This window comes from Neoarius graeffei, chromosome 18 (genome assembly GCF_027579695.1).
Source record: "Neoarius graeffei isolate fNeoGra1 chromosome 18, fNeoGra1.pri, whole genome shotgun sequence".
Lineage (NCBI taxonomy): Eukaryota > Metazoa > Chordata > Actinopteri > Siluriformes > Ariidae > Neoarius > Neoarius graeffei.
The window spans coordinates 66,331,475-66,350,794 of NC_083586.1; the positions used below are offsets into that span (position 1 = coordinate 66,331,475).

General features: G+C 42.9%; 1 protein-coding gene across 1 annotated transcript; it reads left to right on the forward strand.

The window, feature by feature from the left end:
• The first annotated feature begins 678 nt into the window (after positions 1 to 678).
• LOC132866487 (uncharacterized) lies at positions 679 to 4,586 on the forward strand. The gene is made up of 3 exons (XM_060899293.1): positions 679 to 1,363; positions 3,019 to 3,052; positions 3,466 to 4,586. Exons 1-3 carry the CDS (start codon positions 1,136 to 1,138, stop codon positions 3,876 to 3,878), a joined length of 675 nt encoding a protein of 224 aa, XP_060755276.1. The 5' UTR covers positions 679 to 1,135; the 3' UTR covers positions 3,879 to 4,586.
• Positions 4,587 to 19,320: the final 14,734 nt, after the last annotated feature.

Genomic DNA, 19,320 nt, shown 5'->3' on the forward strand with positions numbered 1-19,320 from the left:
CTTTGAAATGTCATGGATTTTCATAGGACTATAACCTGAGAGCTGATGATTGAGAAATATTACCATTATCAACATCCATCCATCCATTATCTGTAGCCGCTTTATCCTGTTCTACAGGGTCGCGGGCGAGCTGGATCCTGTCCCAGCTGACTACGGGTGAAAGGCGGGGTTCACCCTGGACAAGTCGCCAGGTCATCACAGGGCTGACACATAGACACAGACAACCATTCACACTCACATTCACACCTACGCTCAATTTAGAGTCACCAGTTAACCTAACCTGCATGTCTTTGGACTGTGGGGGAAACCGGAGCACCCGGAGGAAACCCACGCGGACACGGGGAGAACATGCAAACTCCGCACAGAAAGGCCCTCACCGGCTTGAACCAAGGACCTTCTTGCTGTGAGGCGACAGTGCGAACCACTACACCACCGTGCCGCCCCCATTATCAACATATAGGTATGAAATAAGTGCTGTCAGGTGAGGTTGGTTTTGCCTGGAAACACTTGTTGTTGTTTTTTCTTTAATGCTCTGGTCAGAGTTGGTGGAAAGTTGGCATGTCTGGGTTGTGCCTTGATGTTTGTGGGAATGTTGGGGTGTTTTGATTAATAAGAGCACCAGATGTTTCTTGGTGTTTAACATCCGGCTGACAGACGCACTGATGCGCTTCTGATGCGCACTGAAGCTGCACCTGCTGCCCTCAGGGCATCCGAGATCTGAAGTGTGAGACACTGCAGCAGACTGAGGTAATGGCGATCTGGGGGACTCTGGGGGACTCTGGGGGACTCGGAGAGTCTGTGACGGATTCCGGAGAGTGAAACTGTGAAAGCCGTTGCGGAAAGTCTCCAGTGCGCTCTTGCGCGCTCTCGCTCTCTCTCTCTCTCTCTCTCCGTGGGTGACTCGGGGGCGGAGGCGGAGGGAAATCCGTTGCTCGTTTCCTCCTTTTCCAGTCTCTGTACAGATATAAGTCATGTCTTTAAGCCTCGGAGAACCCAAACGAGCGCGACACGTCTCCAGACGCACCGCTTTATTCTAAAGGATTAATTCCGAGCGCGCTTTGGGTTGATACCAACTTTTGGGACTAAAACACCATCAGCTCTTACTGCTTCTGATTACTCTCATCTTCTTCTGACAATGTCCTCAGCAGACGTGGAGAGCCTCCAGCCCGCCCCCCGGCAGCGCAGCAAGTGTCTGGACGCGTTCCTACTCGGGTCCGTTCTGACCCTGTTCATCATGGTGCTGTCCGGAACCGCGCTCGGGTTCTGGGCCATTAAAGGCCTGCGTGAGAACATCAAGCTCCAGCCAGACCTGGAGCCCCCTCCACCTGCTTCACTCGAGAGACTTTTCAGATCACCAAACAAGGTATGTCAATGAACACTGGATGGATGGATGGATTGATTGATTGATTGATCAGAGACACATTAAACAAGGGCTGGGGATTTGACTTGGTTCTGCTGGTGCATGCAAACAACAAGAAGAACTATACACTACCGTTCAAAAGTTTGGAGTCACCCAGAAAATTTTGTGTTTTCCATGAAAAGTCACACTTTTATTTCCCACCATAAGTTGTAAAATGAATAGAAAATATAGTCGAGACATTTTTCTGGCCATTTTGAGCATTTAATCGACCCCACAAATGTGATGCTCCAGAAACTCAATCTGCTCAAAGGAAGGTCAGTTTTATAGCTTCTCTAAAGAGCTCAACTGTTTTCAGCTGTGCTAACATGATTGTACAAGGGTTTTCTAATCATCCATTAGCCTTCTGAGGCAATGAGCAAACACATTGTACCATTAGAACACTGGAGTGAGAGTTGCTGGAAATGGGCCTCTATACACCTATGGAGATATTGCACCAAAAACCAGACATTTGCAGCTAGAATAGTCATTTAGCACATTAGCAATGTATAGAGTGGATTTCTGATTAGTTTAAAGTGATCTTCATTGAAAAGAACAGTGCTTTTCTTTCAAAAATAAGGACATTTCAGAGTGACCCCAAACTTTTGAACGGTAGTGTAATTAACAAAGTGACCATGCAGGACGAAGATGAGACACATCCAGAGCTCTGTGGACATGTGTCCTGATAGCTTTAAAGATGCATGCATGGTTTTAAAGTGTGTTAGTCACGATCAGACTGGGGCTGTGAAATATTAATTAGAGTGCACTATTCACTATCACGTCCCAGTGTTGCTCCTTCCACGTGTCACTACCTCGCAGATGTAAACATGGACATGACATGCTCTTTAGCAGTAATAAACACATTCTTAGACTTTCCTTTGGACATTTAGGACTAGTCCTAGCGTCTTGGTCAGAGTCACTCACGGTTATCGAAGTACTAGTGCGCACCAAACCAGTTTTTATATTCAGAATATACATTTTAAACTGAATAATGAATAAAAACATCAAATGAGCAGTTTGTGGCATGTATTTGTAAATGCACATATTTGTAAATCAGGCGACTCCACATTGCTCGAGAACCCCAGCATTAATTCCTGGCTTATGTCAGAATCCTGATATTATTAAGTACTAAACTTTAACAGTTAGTGTTAGCTACTGAACTGAACTGGAGTTCAGCCAAATGTGTTGTTGTTGCGGTTAGTGTGTATTAAGGGTGTGTGTTAAAGTCTATGCTGCTCAGAGCTGATGTAAAACAACCCGTTAGCATCATCCAACTGACACAAAACAACCTTCTTCTGACATTCACCACTAGCGTTCCTGCTCAAGCTCACTGAAGTTAACAGAAAGTGATAGTCTTGTGTTTTGCTGTAAAATTAAGGGTCTATTCATTGACTCATAGCCTAATCGTTGCAGTTGTTGGGTTTTGTGTAGGTGATGTAATTGACTTGCGTAATTTGGCATGTTCTCAGTGCTGTAACATCAGCCGTGTGGGCGGGCAGGCAGGCAGGCGTGTGGGCAGTCTTATACAGGAAGTCATGAGTGAGAAATGATGCTCTAATGATGCAGTAGACGATGAATTTATCTGATCATTCATGTTTTTCTATTTTCTTTGTTTCCTTCAGATGCAGAGTTTTGCCTACCTTACCGCTGACACCAGTAAGTGATCACTTTTACGTTTTTATCTCTTCCTGGCTATCAGGATGTAAACTATTGGAGACAGAAATCATACAGTCATATTGACGTCATGCTGATGCAGCATTCTACACATAGTGGAATTATAGTAATGTATCACAAGTCATCAAAATATTGAATATGAACAAGCTCCCGATCAGTAATCCATACCACGATAACAGGACTTTATAGGACTTTACATCAGCCAGTTTGTTACTTCTATAGATCATGATAAGTTTTCAACCAGCTGTTGTCCAGTGAACAGCATTGTGGGATTGGATTGCCTTCCCTTCCTGAGAAATGACTGTTGTGTTTGTGTTGCCAATCCTTCATGTTAAATGTGTGCAGATGTGCTTAAACACAAATGCTAAGCGTCTCTCTAAATTTCTTTCCTGCAGGTGAAGTGAAAAATGGCATCATGCACTGGAAGCCAGTCAGATATGGAAAAACCAACAGCACCATCGGCTCACACTACAGATTTAACGCCAACCACCAGACACTGACGATGCTTAAGGATGGTACCTACTTCCTGTACATCGAGCTGAACGTGACATGCCCTGGTGTGAGCTGCAGCAACGGATCCCTCAGCGTCACCTTCGAGGATAATACACAGCATGAGCCCCTGTCCTGCACACTTCATCTTAAGACTAATGAGCCTTCAGCAAAAAAGTGTTGGACCGTGATCCCTCATATTCAAAGCGAAAACCGACTGATGGCCAGGATGCATGCCAGAGTGTCACCTGGATGGAAGCTCGAACTGAACCGCTCCGGATTTGGCATTTTCCTGGTGGACGGGCTCTGGACAGAGTAGAAGATGGGACAGAGATATGAAGTGTAGTTCGAGCATGACATATGCAACTGTATGCTATCGCAGGGTGCTGACTCACTCTTATGCTTGAAGAGAGTTCCTCAAGGTCAAGAGTCCTCATTTTTGCACTTTTAACATCAATTCTCTGATGGAAAACGTACTTCTGTATCACGATAGCATCTTATTAGCACGATAAACAGAATCATGGGACTTCCTTCAAACTCATGCGATGATGGACAACACAAAGCTGTAAAAGTATTGGCGATTTGAAGATTCCATGATAACAGTATTATGCATCCTGGATCATGTACAATCAACACTGCTTACTCAGGAAGAACTTTTAATAAGCACTATTTATATTTTTATACTACTGTAATCTATTTATATACTGTTTGTATATATGTATTTTTATTGTTCAGATATTTATGTTATTTGTTGTAAAACTGTTGTTCTGTAAGACAGTGGGTAATTTTTACTGTTACACAGTAGCTGAAAAGTAGACGTCACTACAGACTACAGCCGCAAAGGTGGCTAAGGGTAGGCATGAAGTGCAAATCACAACTCACGCGGTGGCTTGAAATCGGAGCCGAGGCGTCCTGTAAAGTGTCTTCATCACAATGTGGCGAAAAGTAATGCCTCCCTGACAGAGGCAGTGATGTGGTTGTTAACTATTATTCAGGATATCAAGCTAATAAAATGAACTTTACTGTACATCTGAACCAGTGTACCTTTGTCTACATACACGCTATTCACTACACTCTACGGCCAAAAGTTTGCACACAATTATATAGAATGTCTTTGTATTCTGTAGCTTTACAGTTTCCCTTCACTGGAACTCAAGAGTCCAAACCTGTTCCATCATGACAATGCTCCTGTGCACAAAGCACAGGAGCTCCATGAAGTGTAAACTTTTGGGATCAACTGGAACTGGAGCCTCAACAACATCCAACATCAGGGTCTGATCTCAGTAGTGCGCTTATAGCTGAACTGAATGAACACAAATCCCTACAGCCACACCCTAAAATCTAGTGGAAAGCCTTCCCAGAAGAGAAAAGAAGAGAAGAGAAGAGAAGAGAAGAGAAGAGAAGAGAAGAGAAGAGAAGAGTGGAGCTCATTAGAACAGGAAAGGTGAACAAATCTGGAATGAGACATTCAACAGGGACATATAGGTATGATGGCCAGGTGTCCACATACTTTTGGTCATATAGTGTAGTGACAAGAAAAAGCCTTTATTTGCCACATGTTCACTCAAACACAGTGAGATTCCTCCTCTGCATTTAACCCATCTGAAGCAGTGAACACACACACACATCTCATCTCATCTCTCATTATCTGTAGCCGCTTTATCCTTCTACAGGGTCGCAGGCGAGCTGGAGCCTATCCCAGCTGACTACGGGCGAAAGGCGGGGTACACCCTGGACAAGTCGCCAGGTCATCACAGGGCTGACACATAGACACAGACAACCATTCACACTCACATTCACACCTACGGTCAATTTAGAGTCACCAGTTAACCTAACCTGCATGTCTTTGGACTGTGGGGGAAACCGGAGCACCCGGAGGAAACCCACGCGGACACGGGGAGAACATGCAAACTCCGCACAGAAAGGCCCTCGCCGGCCACGGGGCTTGAACCCAGACCTTCTTGCTGTGAGGCAACAGCGCTAACCACTACACCACCGTGCCGCCACACACACACACACACACTATATATATATATATATATATATACACACACACAATATATATATATATATATATATATATATATATATATATATATATATATATATATATACACACACACACAGTGGGGCAAAAAAGTATTTAGTCAGTCACCAATTGTGCAAGTTCTCCCACTTAAAAAGATGAGAGAGGCCTGTAATTTTCATCATAGGTATACCTCAACTATGAGAGACAGAATGAGAAAAACAATCCAGAAAATCACATTGTCTGATTTTTAAAGAATTTATTTGCAAATTATGGTGGAAAATAAGTATTTGGTCAATAACAAAAGTTCATCTCAATACTTTGTTATATACCCTTTGTTGGCAATGACAGAGGTCAAACATTTTCTGTAAGTCTTCGCAAGGTTTTCACACACTGTTGCTGGTATTTTGGCCCATTCCTCCATGCAGATCTCCTCTAGAGCAGTGATGTTTTGGGGCTGTCGCTGGGCAACACGGACTTTCAACTCCCTCCAAAGATTTTCTATGGGGTTGAGATCTGGAGACTGGCTAGGCCACTCCAGGACCTTGAAATGCTTCTTACGAAGCCACTTCTTCGTTGCCCAGGCGGTGTGTTTGGGATCATTGTCATGCTGAAAGACCCAGCCACATTTCATCTTCAATGCCCTTGCTGATGGAAGGAGGTTTTCACTCAAAATCTCACGATACATGGCCCCATTCATTCTTTCCTTTACACGGATCAGTCGTCCTGGTCCCTTTGCAGAAAAACAGCCCCAAAGCATGATGTTTCCACCCCCATGCTTCACAGTAGGTATGGTGTTCTCTGGATGCAACTCAGCATTCTTTCTCCTCCAAACACGACAAGTTGAGTTTTTACCAAAAAGTTCTATTTTGGTTTCATCTGACCATATGACATTCTCCCAATCCTCTTCTGGATCATCCAAATGCTCTCTAGCAAACTTCAGACGGGCCTGGACATGTACTGGCTTAAGCAGGGGGACACGTCTGGCACTGCAGGATTTGAGTCCCTGGCGGCGTAGTGTGTTACTGATGGTAGCCTTTGTTACTTTGGTCCCAGCTCTCTGCAGGTCATTCACTAGGTCCCCCCGTGTGGTTCTGGGAATTTTGCTCACCGTTCTTGTGATCATTTTGACCCCACGGGGTGAGATCTTGCATGGAGCCCCAGATCGAGGGAGATTATCAGTGGTCTTGTATGTCTTCCATTTTCTAATAATTGCTCCCACAGTTGATTTCTTCACACCAAGCTGCTTACCTATTGCAGATTCAGTCTTCCCAGCCTGGTGCAGGTCTATAATTTTGTTTCTGGTGTCCTTTGACAGCTCTTTGGTCTTGGCCATAGTGGAGTTTGGAGTGTGACTGTTTGAGGTTGTGGACAGGTGTCTTTTATACTGATAACGAGCTCAAACAGGTGCCATTAATACAGGTAACGAGTGGAGGACAGAGGAGCCTTTTAAAGAAGTTGTTACAGGTCTGTGAGAGCCAGAAATCTTGCTTGTTTGTAGGTGACCAAATACTTATTTTACCGAGGAATTTACCAATTAATTCATTAAAAATCCTACAATGTGATTTCCTGGATTCTTTCCTCCCATTCTGTCTCTCATAGTTGAAGTGCACCTATGATGAAAATTACAGGCCTCTCTCATCTTTTTAAGTGGGAGAACTTGCACAATTGGTGGCTGACTAAATACTTTTTTGCCCCACTGTACATATACTCAGAGCAGTGGGCAGCGATGCTACAGCACCCGGGGAGTAGCTGGGGGTTCAGTGCCTTGCTCAAGGGCACTTCAGCCATGATACAGAGGGAGGGGTAAGTGCTGTTCATTCACTCAACTCCCCTTACATTTATCCTGCCAGTCCTAGGACTTGAACCCATGACGCTTTGATCCCAAAGCTGCTTCTCTAACCTTCAGGCCATGGCTGCCCCCATGGGTAATGAGTTCTGAACCCATTAGGGCCACATTGCACCATACAACAACAACACTTAATAACACTCTTTTGTAAAGAGACACAATTATAACATCAATTTGTTTTTAGCTTGTTACATCAGTAGCTAAGTTTACAGCCCAAAGTTTATTACTGTAGTTTGCCCCCTAGTGGAATAACAGAAAAAACTAGCTCTTTCTTCTGAATCTTTCAATTCAATTCTACAACAAATTTTAATTTTAAATACATACAGTGTGCCAGATTACACCCTTTAACCACTCGCTGTGCCAGCCTGCGGGCCGTATCTGTTTAACACCCCTAAACTAGAGTACGTTGTGGTGTTTTATGGATGGACCTGTCCCAAATCACACACCTTATTCACTGTGTAGGCCACATACATCCCAACCTCAGTCAACCTCATCAATGGAGATCAGTGTGTGAAAGTTTCTTAAAACAGCTTGCCTTGTTGATTATGTCAGTGATAATTGGCGTAATGCAATACATTGTGGGATTTCATTAGTGCACATGCCTCGGAAAGCACACACGACTCACTGGAAACCATGAGAACATTTGGAAGTTTGTCAAATGTCCATGACACCCTCTAGTGGTACAGTGGAGTGAGCAATGAAATCAGGATTTGGTTATTTGTTTGTTTTTTTCAACAATTGGGTTCTGTTTTCTCCGAAGAGTTTCAGTCATGTTAATATCATTCCCAAGATTTTCATTAAGGTGAGTGACATGAAATTTATCAGGGTGTGGTTTGTAAAGTGACTGACGGTGACTGACAGGTACAGGTTAAAAATTTTGGGTGCGTGCTCTCCTGAGACGTAAGTGAGAACGTGGAGAGTTTCATTGCTTGGTTCAGGAGTTCCTGAGACTCAGATCAAGCTTCACCACATCACAAAGAAGGCTCCAAGTCATGAACTGAACACACACTGTTTTCACTGCTGAGATCCTCTCCTGGCTGTTTTGGGTTTTTTTTTTTTTCAGGCATTGTCCTTAAACTCAGTATCTTTATCATTTTTGTTGCACTGGGTTTTGAGAAACAAACCGATTGTGAGAGATGTTGCCACAATATTTCATGGATGAAATAATAGAAAACTCGAACCTTGTACGAAAAAAATAAAAGTCACTTTCTCGCATGAAAACATTCCTCTTTGATGAGAAGGTGTTACTTTACAGGATGGTCATTTAAAGGTAAGTTCAAGTAACTTTATTTATATGCGAAGGTAAACTTGTTTTGCAGTGAAGTGAGTCAGCTTTCTCTTCCACACACACCAAACAACACCTAAAACATCTAACGTCTAAGCTGTACTGCCTTTCAGATTTTTCAAGTGTAGGTCATAAAAAGAATTTTCCTGACACCCAATTATTTTTGTTTAGTGACTGAAAGCTACTGAATTCTAATCACAGACTTCCATTTTTTTTTTTTAATAGGACCATTAATGAATTTAGAGCCACATAATTCTCCGCTATTTTTTCCTGCTTCACCATGACCCAGTTCAAGATACTCCATCATGCATCACGTGGTGGGCTTTTCCCGTTCACGCAAGGCATTGTGGGATACAAATTTGAAACAGGAGAGAAAAATGGAGGACGTGAGTGTGCGAATGAAACGTGAAAGAGCGACTACAGTAACGGAAAGAAAGCAAGAAGAAAAGACATTATGTTCTATACGAAGGAAAGGAAACGCAGGACCAAACTAATAAATATGGCACTCAGCGAGCACCTCGGTGTGATCAGCTGTTCGTTTAGCGACAGAATGATGGAACTGTCAGTGCACGCTCAAAGGGAAACCTGTAGATGGCAGTAATGCAACACTGTGGATGCCAGCTGCCGTAAAACCCAAAAGAAGAAGAAGAAGGTAAACCTGCGCATGTGCACACGGACTTCCTCTGTCTGCTTTAATCCCCTCAAATTAAATAAAATATTTTTTTGGATGAAAAATAATGACAAATCACATTGTACGTGTAAAGCCCTTTACTCGAGGCTCGCACCAGAGAGTGAGAAAGTGGCCATTGGTTTTCTACATTCTTGCACAACACTGAGCCACAAGTTCAGCAAGGATGTGACAAACCTACAGCTTTCGTTTCAGAACGAGTGGCCTAAAAGATGTGTTGCCTCTGAGTGTGCAGCAAGTTTCTGTAGCTTGCTCAGAATGCCCACGCACTCCACATACAGTCCAGTCACAACTTTACTCACGATATACGCCCCTTAAAATCATAAGGCTATAAACTGCTCTTGCTTGTAAGCTTCATAGCTCCAGTGTAAACACCAGACTTCAAAACATCTCACCAGATGAATTGCCTCTGTGTTCAAAAGTCTTAACCCAACCATTAAATGTTCACCATCTCACCTGATGCATAACTGTAACCCTAAAGGCAGTGCGTTTATGGTTAATCTGCTCTTACTCAGTGGCTTTTTCAGTGCTGAGGTTACTAAGCAATGTTGTGTGTGGTACAGTAAGTGACGTGCATATGGAAGTGATAAACGTGACAGCAGTTATTTCTCATTAACTGCATCGTGTGATTTCCATATCACCATCCGCTGTCCTGGACTGGAAACCTGCTTTAATGAAAGCCGGAAGTTTCCGACAACAAGGGGGAAATTTACCTCAGAACTCACAGTCACAGCCTCTTTCACACATTCACACACACACACGTCACTTACTGTCAGCTCGGCTAACACGGTTTCAGTTCTGACCGCGCATCCACAAAACAGGGACATATACAATCACACTCTTACCTGTTCAACGTGTTACAAATTCTGTTTTTATACTGATATTTTCACAGGTGTTAAAGAAACACGAGATAAACAGGGAAAGAGAGAGGGTCTTTCTCTATTTCTTGGAAAAACCTTCATGTCTCCTGCTCTGAAGCCGAATGTGTTTCCAAGGAGATGGTAGAACTTTGCGTCCTTCATTGGTGCCAGCAGTGTAAAAGTTTGACAAATTAGACAGACGCTTGACTGAAAAAAGTCCCTTACACCATGAAACGAAATCCCCAATCCAATAACCGTTTCAGTTTTTCGAAGTAGTTTTTCTTTCATTCGTCTTCGGTAAACATCCCGACGAGGGTGATACTAGATCCGGAATCTATCCTGGGAATACTGGCCAGTCCATTGCAGGGCCCAAATAGTTTCCTAATTAGAAAAACCCAGGTTTATTTCTCATTGGCTGTGTGGGTCTCTTTTCCTAAATCTACAGAAAGATGACAGACGACAAAATGACTGTGTTTCTGTGAAGACAGCAGTGTGGCTTTACCTAGAAGTTGCCCTACCTTCACGTATCCGCTAAGCCACTGCACTCGCTTTAGGTGATGTTGCACGAAGCAACTGGAGGCATTTCCCACCTGGCACTTTATTCCACTGGTCCCAAATTAAATACATTTGGTCATGTGTGAGATATCGAAGGGCAGCATGTGGTCTGTAGATGGATTGCCTTTCCTGTATCCCTGTACTAATCACTGTGAAGCAAAATACACAAATACTCCTCAAATCTCGAATAAAATAATGCATTCAATATCAGTAAATATGAATAGAAAGAGTAGAGGAGAGTTATCAACAGAAACAGCAAAAGAGTTAACTCCCATTTTGCTATGATTTATGAGCACTGTGATGTGTTGCTCACAGTTTTGGGAAACAGGAGCAAACTGGTTCAGTCTAGTCTGAGACAGAAAGACAGACAGAGAGGTTATATGGCATTTCACTAATGCAATGTTTGTATATTAATGGCTGCAGTCTGATGATTCATCTTCAGCTAATCTCCTCTTATTATTCATCAAAAGTATGTCCAAGAAAGTACAACCATGATTAAGGCATTGAAGAGATTTAAACATCACACATTTAATGTGTAGTGGTTATCACTGTCGCCTCACAGCAAGAAGGTCCTGGGTTCGAGCCCCGTGGCCGGCGAGGGCCTTTCTGTGCGGAGTTTGCATGTTCTCCCCGTGTCCATGTGGGTTTCCTCCGGGTGCTCCGGTTTCCCCCACAGTCCAAAGACACGCAGGTTAGGTTAACTGGTGACTCTAAATTGAGCGTAGGTGTGAATGTGAGTGTGAATGGTTGTCTGTGTCTATGTGTCAGCCCTGTGATGACCTGGCGACTTGTCCAGGGTGTACCCCGCCTTTCACCCATAGTCAGCTGGGATAGGCTCCAGCTCGCCTGCGACCCTGTAGAACAGGATAAAGCGGCTACAGATAATGAGATGAGATGAGATCATTTGATCAAAATCCACTTCCAGCTGAACTCAGAGCTGAGCAGGCGAGATGTTATACCCTTCATAATGATGGTGATGGTAATGATGACACTGTAGCTTTAGTGACTACAGCATTTAAAATCCTTTGATACTCATCATGCACACAAATTGTCTCCATCCATCCATTATCTATACCATCAGGGTCCGTCAGGGTCGCGGGTGAGCTAGACCCAATCCCATCAGACTCTGGGTGAGAGGCAGGGTTCATTCTGGGCAGGTCACCAATCTATCGCAGGGCTATACAGAGACAAACAACCATCACACTCACTTTCACAACTATGGGGGAGTCAATGTCTCTAGTTGACTGAATCCACATGTCTTTGGACTGTGGGAGGAAACCCGAGCACCTGGAGGAAACCCACACAGGCACAATATGGAGAACATGCAAACTCCATACAGAAAGACCCCAGTTGACCACAAGGTTCAAACCTGTAAAGTTCTTGCTGTGAGGTGACAGTGATAACCAGTATACCACTGCACTACCCACACAAATCAGCAAAACAATAAATAAATAAAACCTCATAGCTCCAGGGATAATCCAGTTCAAACCTTAGTTTGAGTTACTGTCTCCCAAAAACATACTAGTCAGTGGATAGGCTACACTAGGTGCGATTATGTGTGAGCAATGGACTGGTACCCCATCCAGGGTATATTCCTGCCTTAGGCCCAGTATTCCCTACATACACCCCAGATCCACTGCTACCCAGAGCAGGATAAAGTGCTTGCTGGTGATGGAGAATATATCTGTGTTATCTTCAACTTTTCCAGTGCTTTACTTTTCAGCAATCTGTAGTATTGACCTCTGACTGTAGTCATGTACTGATTATGATTAATATGATAACCCAAAAACACAGATTAATCCAGAGAAAGAGAGTCCGGGTACAGGTTAAAACTGAGCAAAAACAATATTGAACTTACATTATGTTGGCCAAGGAACATCTCATGGCAGTTGGCCAGGGAACCTGTACACTGAAGATCCAGTGAACTTGAACACTTGTGAATCAGGGAACTTGGATGGTGGCAGCGGAAGAACTTCACACATCGGCATGTCAGAGAACTTACATGCTGACAGAACTCTCTGCCTTTGAGTTAGGGAAGTTTGCTGTCATACACATCATTCTCTGTGAATTTATATTGTTGCAAATTAGACAAAACCTGCAAGCTGGCCTAGTCGGGAGATCACAAGTTCTACTCACGGTCAGGTCATACCAAAGACCATCATAAAAATGGTACCTACGGTACTACCATCTGGCAAGGCACACTGCAATACAGATGTGAGTAGGGAGTCAAACTCTTGCAGTTACCAGAGGACCCGCCCCCACTGTAACCCTAGCTGTACAGGAAAGAGGCCAAGGACTATAGAAGCAGATCAGTGCCTCCCAATGTGCCTTAAGGGCCTGGTTAGTACTGGGATGGGAGACTACCTGAGAAGACCAGGTCCTGGCACAGGAGGCACTTTGACTTTTGACTCTGAAATTAGAAAAAAGTCAAATGTTGAAAAGAAAATTCCATATGACACACGATTCAGACCCTTTTACATCATTTTGGTGCAGATGTTCACAAAGAAACTGTTCTCTCACCATTAAAGAACTGAACCACGTTTCTCCTGAATGAGAGATCAGACCCCTGATTTTTGATGTATAAGGGTAGAGTACATCTGTGAAAAATGGACAGATCTAAAGAAAAGGGTTTTGGTTTGCATCAAACTAAGTAGGTGTAAAAGTACTCTAGAAACACATAGACACGCAGCAGGTCCAAGACAAGCACTAGGGCTGTAATTCAGACCGCCGTTGTCAAGTCTGGGACAATCCTAAGACCAGGACTTGCTGAGATCAAGACTTGAGGGAGTCTTGGGGGAGTTGAGGCCAAGTCAAGATTGAGTTCAAATGAAAGTTAAGGCCAAGTCAAGCTCAAGACCAAAAACATAAAATCTTTTCAAGGCAAAGTTATTATTATTATTATTATTATTATTATTATTATTATTCCCTTCAGATACAAGGAAAAATGCTATGGAACTTTACGTGTACAACTGTACACGTTATGTCCGAAGGGGTTATTTCAAGTACGTGGCTTCATTTGTGCCTTGTGCCAATGATGAGGCCGTTTTCTAAAAGAAGGCACTACTTCTTGTAGTCATTGTGCATGAGAAACAAAAAGGAAGCATGAACATTATTTTTACAAACTCCTGGTGGAGACCAAGACCATATTTAGGAAGAGCAAGACAAGTCCAGATACAAATGCCAATAAGTCAGAGACAAGTCAAAGTGAATACAGAAACTATCTCGAGACCAGACTAAAGGTGCAACAACGAAGGTTAACAAATACCAGGTCCAACTCGCCAGGAGAAATTAATGGAACGGGCAAATACATGAACAAATTTCCAGTTGCTGCTCCGCCATCAGCGGAAACGAAGCCATACTGATCAGAGTTTATTTGGGTGTAAATACTGTGTATCCAAAGCCATAGGTTATCATACAAAGTGAAGGCGCTACTGAGAGAGAAAAGCGAGTGGGTGATTTCTTGTCAAAGGTTTTGTTTTTCCTGTGACAATCATTTCATTCTCTCTCGCTTTCAGAAGATAAAAAATAAACTGCGTCTCAGTTGTTTATTTGTGGCTGCGCTCTGGAAACTTTAGCAGAGACTGCAGAAAACCGCTGAGTCAGCTTTGTGCAATCTGAACCCATTTTACCCCTCCCCCCACATCCTCTCTCTCTTTCTCACCACTTCCTCTCTAACTTTTTCATCTCTCTCTCCTATGCGCTATCTATCCTTCTCTCTCTCTCTCTCTTGATGTCTCTGCACAGCATGCGTGGGTGGATGTTGCGAAAGTGAGAAAACGCAGATGGAAGACAAAGATAATCTGTTTGCAAGTTGATTTTTTTTTTCACACCATTCTAGAACACCCTATATTTTTAGGGTGTCATTTATTTTTTGTTCCCAATGAATCAGTTTTAATAGTTCAATAATGCACAGGGTGATAACTGATTTTTTTTAAATTCATAATTGTTAACCATAATTATATATTAGCTTGCCTTTTTTTTTTTTTTTTGCTTCACTGAGATGCACTGTCATCATCATCCATTTCTCTTAAACCAATTTTGTGGCTTCTGCATTTCAAATTGAATGTAGTGCTTAAAGATGACTAATGAACAGTATTACACTGATCTTATGTTCTTCCATGGCATGGTTAAACCTGGCTTGTGTTATGTTCATAGTGAGACACTTACTTATGTTCTCTTTCCTCTCTATGACTAGGGCTTGCATTGCAAGATCACCATCAGAAACACACACTGGAATTGCCCAGTCTTCCACGTATGGAGATGTGTACAGCATTTCTCAAAGTTTCATAGACATATTTCCTGATTTGTACAGTACTGTATATCTCAGCGTTTCTCCTTGAGGCCATCACAGATGTTTCTCACCATCATCACCTTCAGCTTGTTACTTAGAAGTCTGATGCTTGACATCTTTGTGAAAATAACTGTTGTTAATAGTGTGATGTAAATAATCATTTTATGGAATGAGAATTGTGTTACTACATTTTAAACTGTATAAATCTGAATAGTCTGTGCTGCCAAGGATCAGCACACCCAGGCTCACAATGCACCCGACCCCGCTAGCTGTCCTCGTGGCTGGGTTCACCCTTAGAGACAGGGTGAGGAGCTCAGACATCCAGAGGGATCTCGGAGTACAGCCACTGCTCCTTCATGTCGTAAAGAGTCAGCTGAGGTGGTTCGGGCTTCTGATTAGGATGCCTCCTGGGCACCTTCCTTTGGAGGTTTTCTGGGCACGTCCAACTGGAAGGAGACCTTGGGGTAGACCCAGAACACGCTGGAGAGATTATATATCTCATCTGGCCTTGGGATTCCTCAGAAGGAACTGGAAAGTGTTGCTGGGGAGAGGGACACCTGGAATAACTTGCTTAGCCTGCTGCCACCATGACCTGACTTCAGATAAGCAGAAGAAAATGAATGGATGGATAAATCTGAATATTTATGTCCTTATTTGAATGTATAAGTAAGCTATGTGGCAGCAATGCTACCTGCTGTGGCACCATGCAGCCTGGTTTCAAATTCAATTTTGTAATTATCAGGTGTACAAGTTTACCTCTTATAATTTTTCATCCATTTTAAATTCAGATTCAAATTTCCAAAAACACAACATGGTTGTAGGAAAAGCAAAGGAGCATGAACTCGATCTGGTCCATGTATGTAACGGCCAGAAGATTTCCACTTAGAATCATAAAATATAGCACAGGAAAATGGTTCTGTGTTTAGTTTTGCACTTTCCTGTTAAGAATAAAAACATGAATGAGATTAAGTTTTCATGATGGATCGAGACCCAGTCTGTTTTTATAATCAGTGAAATGGGATGTTACATTAATGGCATTTAGCACAGGAACAGATCCAGCCCAAGAATCTGACAGATGCACATTTGCAGAAATATTTTCACGAATTTTACCACTATGGATTTTCACAGGGGCGTAGAGCGTACCGAGCCCTTTCCAAAGAGGGCAGCCATTACAGGCGATTGCTCTAAGACAACGAGGGAGGCTCAGCCTCCTCTAAAAATGACGAACATCGTGTAGGATGTTCGTCATTTATATGTTATAGCCGACCTTATAACATTGCTATTTCAGATCCAGAATCATAGAAATATATGTGCTCAACCCAACTACAGTGCGAAATCATTCCATTATAACTTTCCCCAGTTCGCCTAATGTGTGCGTGAGTTTTTCCCCCTCGTGACAGCGCGATGCAGCCCAGCCTCAGTGGATTGGGAGCTATGTGCTTGTCAATCTCAAAATGCAAGACGATTATTGGACAAATACTGCGAAAATGCCCGCCCACGGAGTCTCACGGACTCCCAGCATCAGTGGACTTCAACGGCATTTGGGAGCTATGTGCTTTTCAATCTCAAAATGCAAGATGGTTATTGGACAAATACTGCCCGCCCACGGACTCCGAGCCTCACATGGGAGGGACATGGCAGTTTCCGCGAGGAGACTGGTGATTGGTGAAAGCGGCCGGATATTTTCTTTGATTGACAGCTCGTTTCAACTATAGACAGGCAGCGGACAGTGTTGCCAGATTGGGCGATTTCCCGCCCAATTGGGCGGTTTTAAGTGCATTTTGGCGGGTTTTGAACATATTTTGGGCTGGATAACGTCAGCAGTATCTGGCAACATCAGTTCAGTCCCATGCGGAATCGGAAGTGCTGTGGTGTATTGTAAGCGCTTACATTTCGATTTCATTCATTACATACGGTTTCTACCAGCTTTTTTAGTTTGTATATATTTTCATTGTAAATAAAGTGTAAATATAGTGTTGTCAAGTTTGCTATCTTAGTTCCAGAAATTTCATTTATTTGAGTGACTGAACTTGAACTTGAGGGGGCTAGTCAGCTAGCAAGAAAGCTGCGTACGGATGCCAAGCATTGCTGATTTAATTTTGGTGAAGCCATTTGCCAGTCTTCCTTTCGAGGAAAAAATTAAAATTAAAGAGCAGGGTAGACCAACGCCTCAAATTGACTTGGTGAAAAAGGTAGGGAATAATACTCGTTCCTTTCAGCTCTCCTGGTACGAGAAAGTGAATTGGCTAACAGCAAGTGACCCACATCAACAACAGTAAATAGGCTAATTTAGTAATATGTCATGGATGGACCAAAAATATAGAATCTATTTAAAATGTTTATGCTGAGTATATTATATTGGAATATATGTTTTTCTGGATATGAATTAAACACAGCTACAATTTGGAAAACATTTTTAAACAAAAACACAGCCGAGGTCAATTTTTAAACAACATGCCACAATTTTAAAATATAAAATGTTAAAATATACCCTCCCCCCAACACCACCATCATGTATATTGGACAGTAGGCTAATGGGCCAAAAGAACCTGTTATTTCACAGTTTGTGACGCTGCCAACAATCAGCCAGATCAGAGGCAAGAGTATGGGCAAAATTGATGTGTTTTTTCTTTTAAAATCTGGAAATATCGTAACCGACCAGCCTCCCCTGTTTGAAAGACTACCAGCCGTCACTGGCAGCCATGGCCCGGTACGACCACGGCTCGGCCCATTATTCACTCCCAAAGCCCTGTGCAAGCGCGGCTCACTGAAAACTCCAGCCGTGTGCATGCTGGGATTTAAAAATTAATAACTTGGTCACCGAAAGTCATTGCCCCGCCAAACTTTACAGGCACCTCCTTCTCCACGAGACCTTTTGAAACAGCGCAGGCACGACATGGGCTCAGCCCGTTACTCGCTGCGAATTTTGACCTCTTTCTGGAGAAAATTTTATTGGTTTGACCTAGATCCTTTGTCTCACATCGCGCTGTACAAGGCATCATGAGAATACAGATAATGAGGTCAGGGAAGCATCACTGCTTACCACAGGTGGTCAGATCCTGAACCACTGGTCTGTTGGTTGAGCATGGCTATGTATTGCCCATGTAGCCAGCTAGTGATAATGTAATCAAATGCCCTGATTGATGACAAGTGCTGCACATATATTGTGCATCAGTTGCATCAGTTCCTGCAGCAGTCGCTCTTATCCAGAGCAGTGGCGGCTGGTAGTCTTTCAAACAGGGGAGGCTGGTCGGTTACGATATTTCCAGATTTTAAAAGAAAAAAGAAAAAACACATCAATTTTGCCCATACTCTTGCCTCTGATCTGGCTGATTGTTGGCAGGGTCACAAACTGTGAAATAACAGGTTCTTTTGGCCCATTAGCCTACTGTCCAATATACATGATGGTGGTGTTGGGGGGGAGGGGTATATTTTAACATTTTATATTTTAAAATTGTGGCATGTTGTTTAAAAATTGATCATTATTGAAAGCAGCTCTTTGTCAGGAACCTTAGCAGTAACAGCAGAGTGTTCTGGAATAGGCACAAGCGCTGACCTTGGGGAGCCAAACATAGAGCTGGGGGCCACACATTTCATTCAATGACACTTTCCCTATATTTTACTTATTTTGACTGAGAAATGTTTTATTGACAATTTTGATAACCCTTCACTTTTAATCCAGGTCTGTAGTGTGAAATGTTCTCGGCTGTGTTTTTGTTTAAAAATGTTTTCCAAATTGTAGCTGTGTTTAATTCATATCCAGAAAAATATATATTCCAATATAATATACTCAGCATAAACATTTTAAATAGATTCTATATTTTTGGTCCAAGCCCTGTGATGACCTGGCGACTTGTCCAGGGTGTACCCCGCCTTTCGCCCGTAGTCAGCTGGGATAGGCTCCAGCTTGCCTGCGACCCTGTAGAAGGATAAAGCGGCTAGAGATAATGAGATGAGATGAGATTTTTGGTCCATCCATGACATATTACTAAAGTAGCCTATTTACTGTTGTTGATGTGGGTCACTTGCTGTTAGCCAATTCACTTTCTCGTACCCGGAGAGCTGAAAGGAACGAGTATTATTCCCTACCTTTTTCACCAAGTCAATTTGAGGCGTTGGTCTACCCTGCTCTTTAATTTTAATTTTTTCCTCGAAAGGAAGACTGGCAAATGGCTTCGCCAAAATTAAATCAGCAATGCTTGGCATC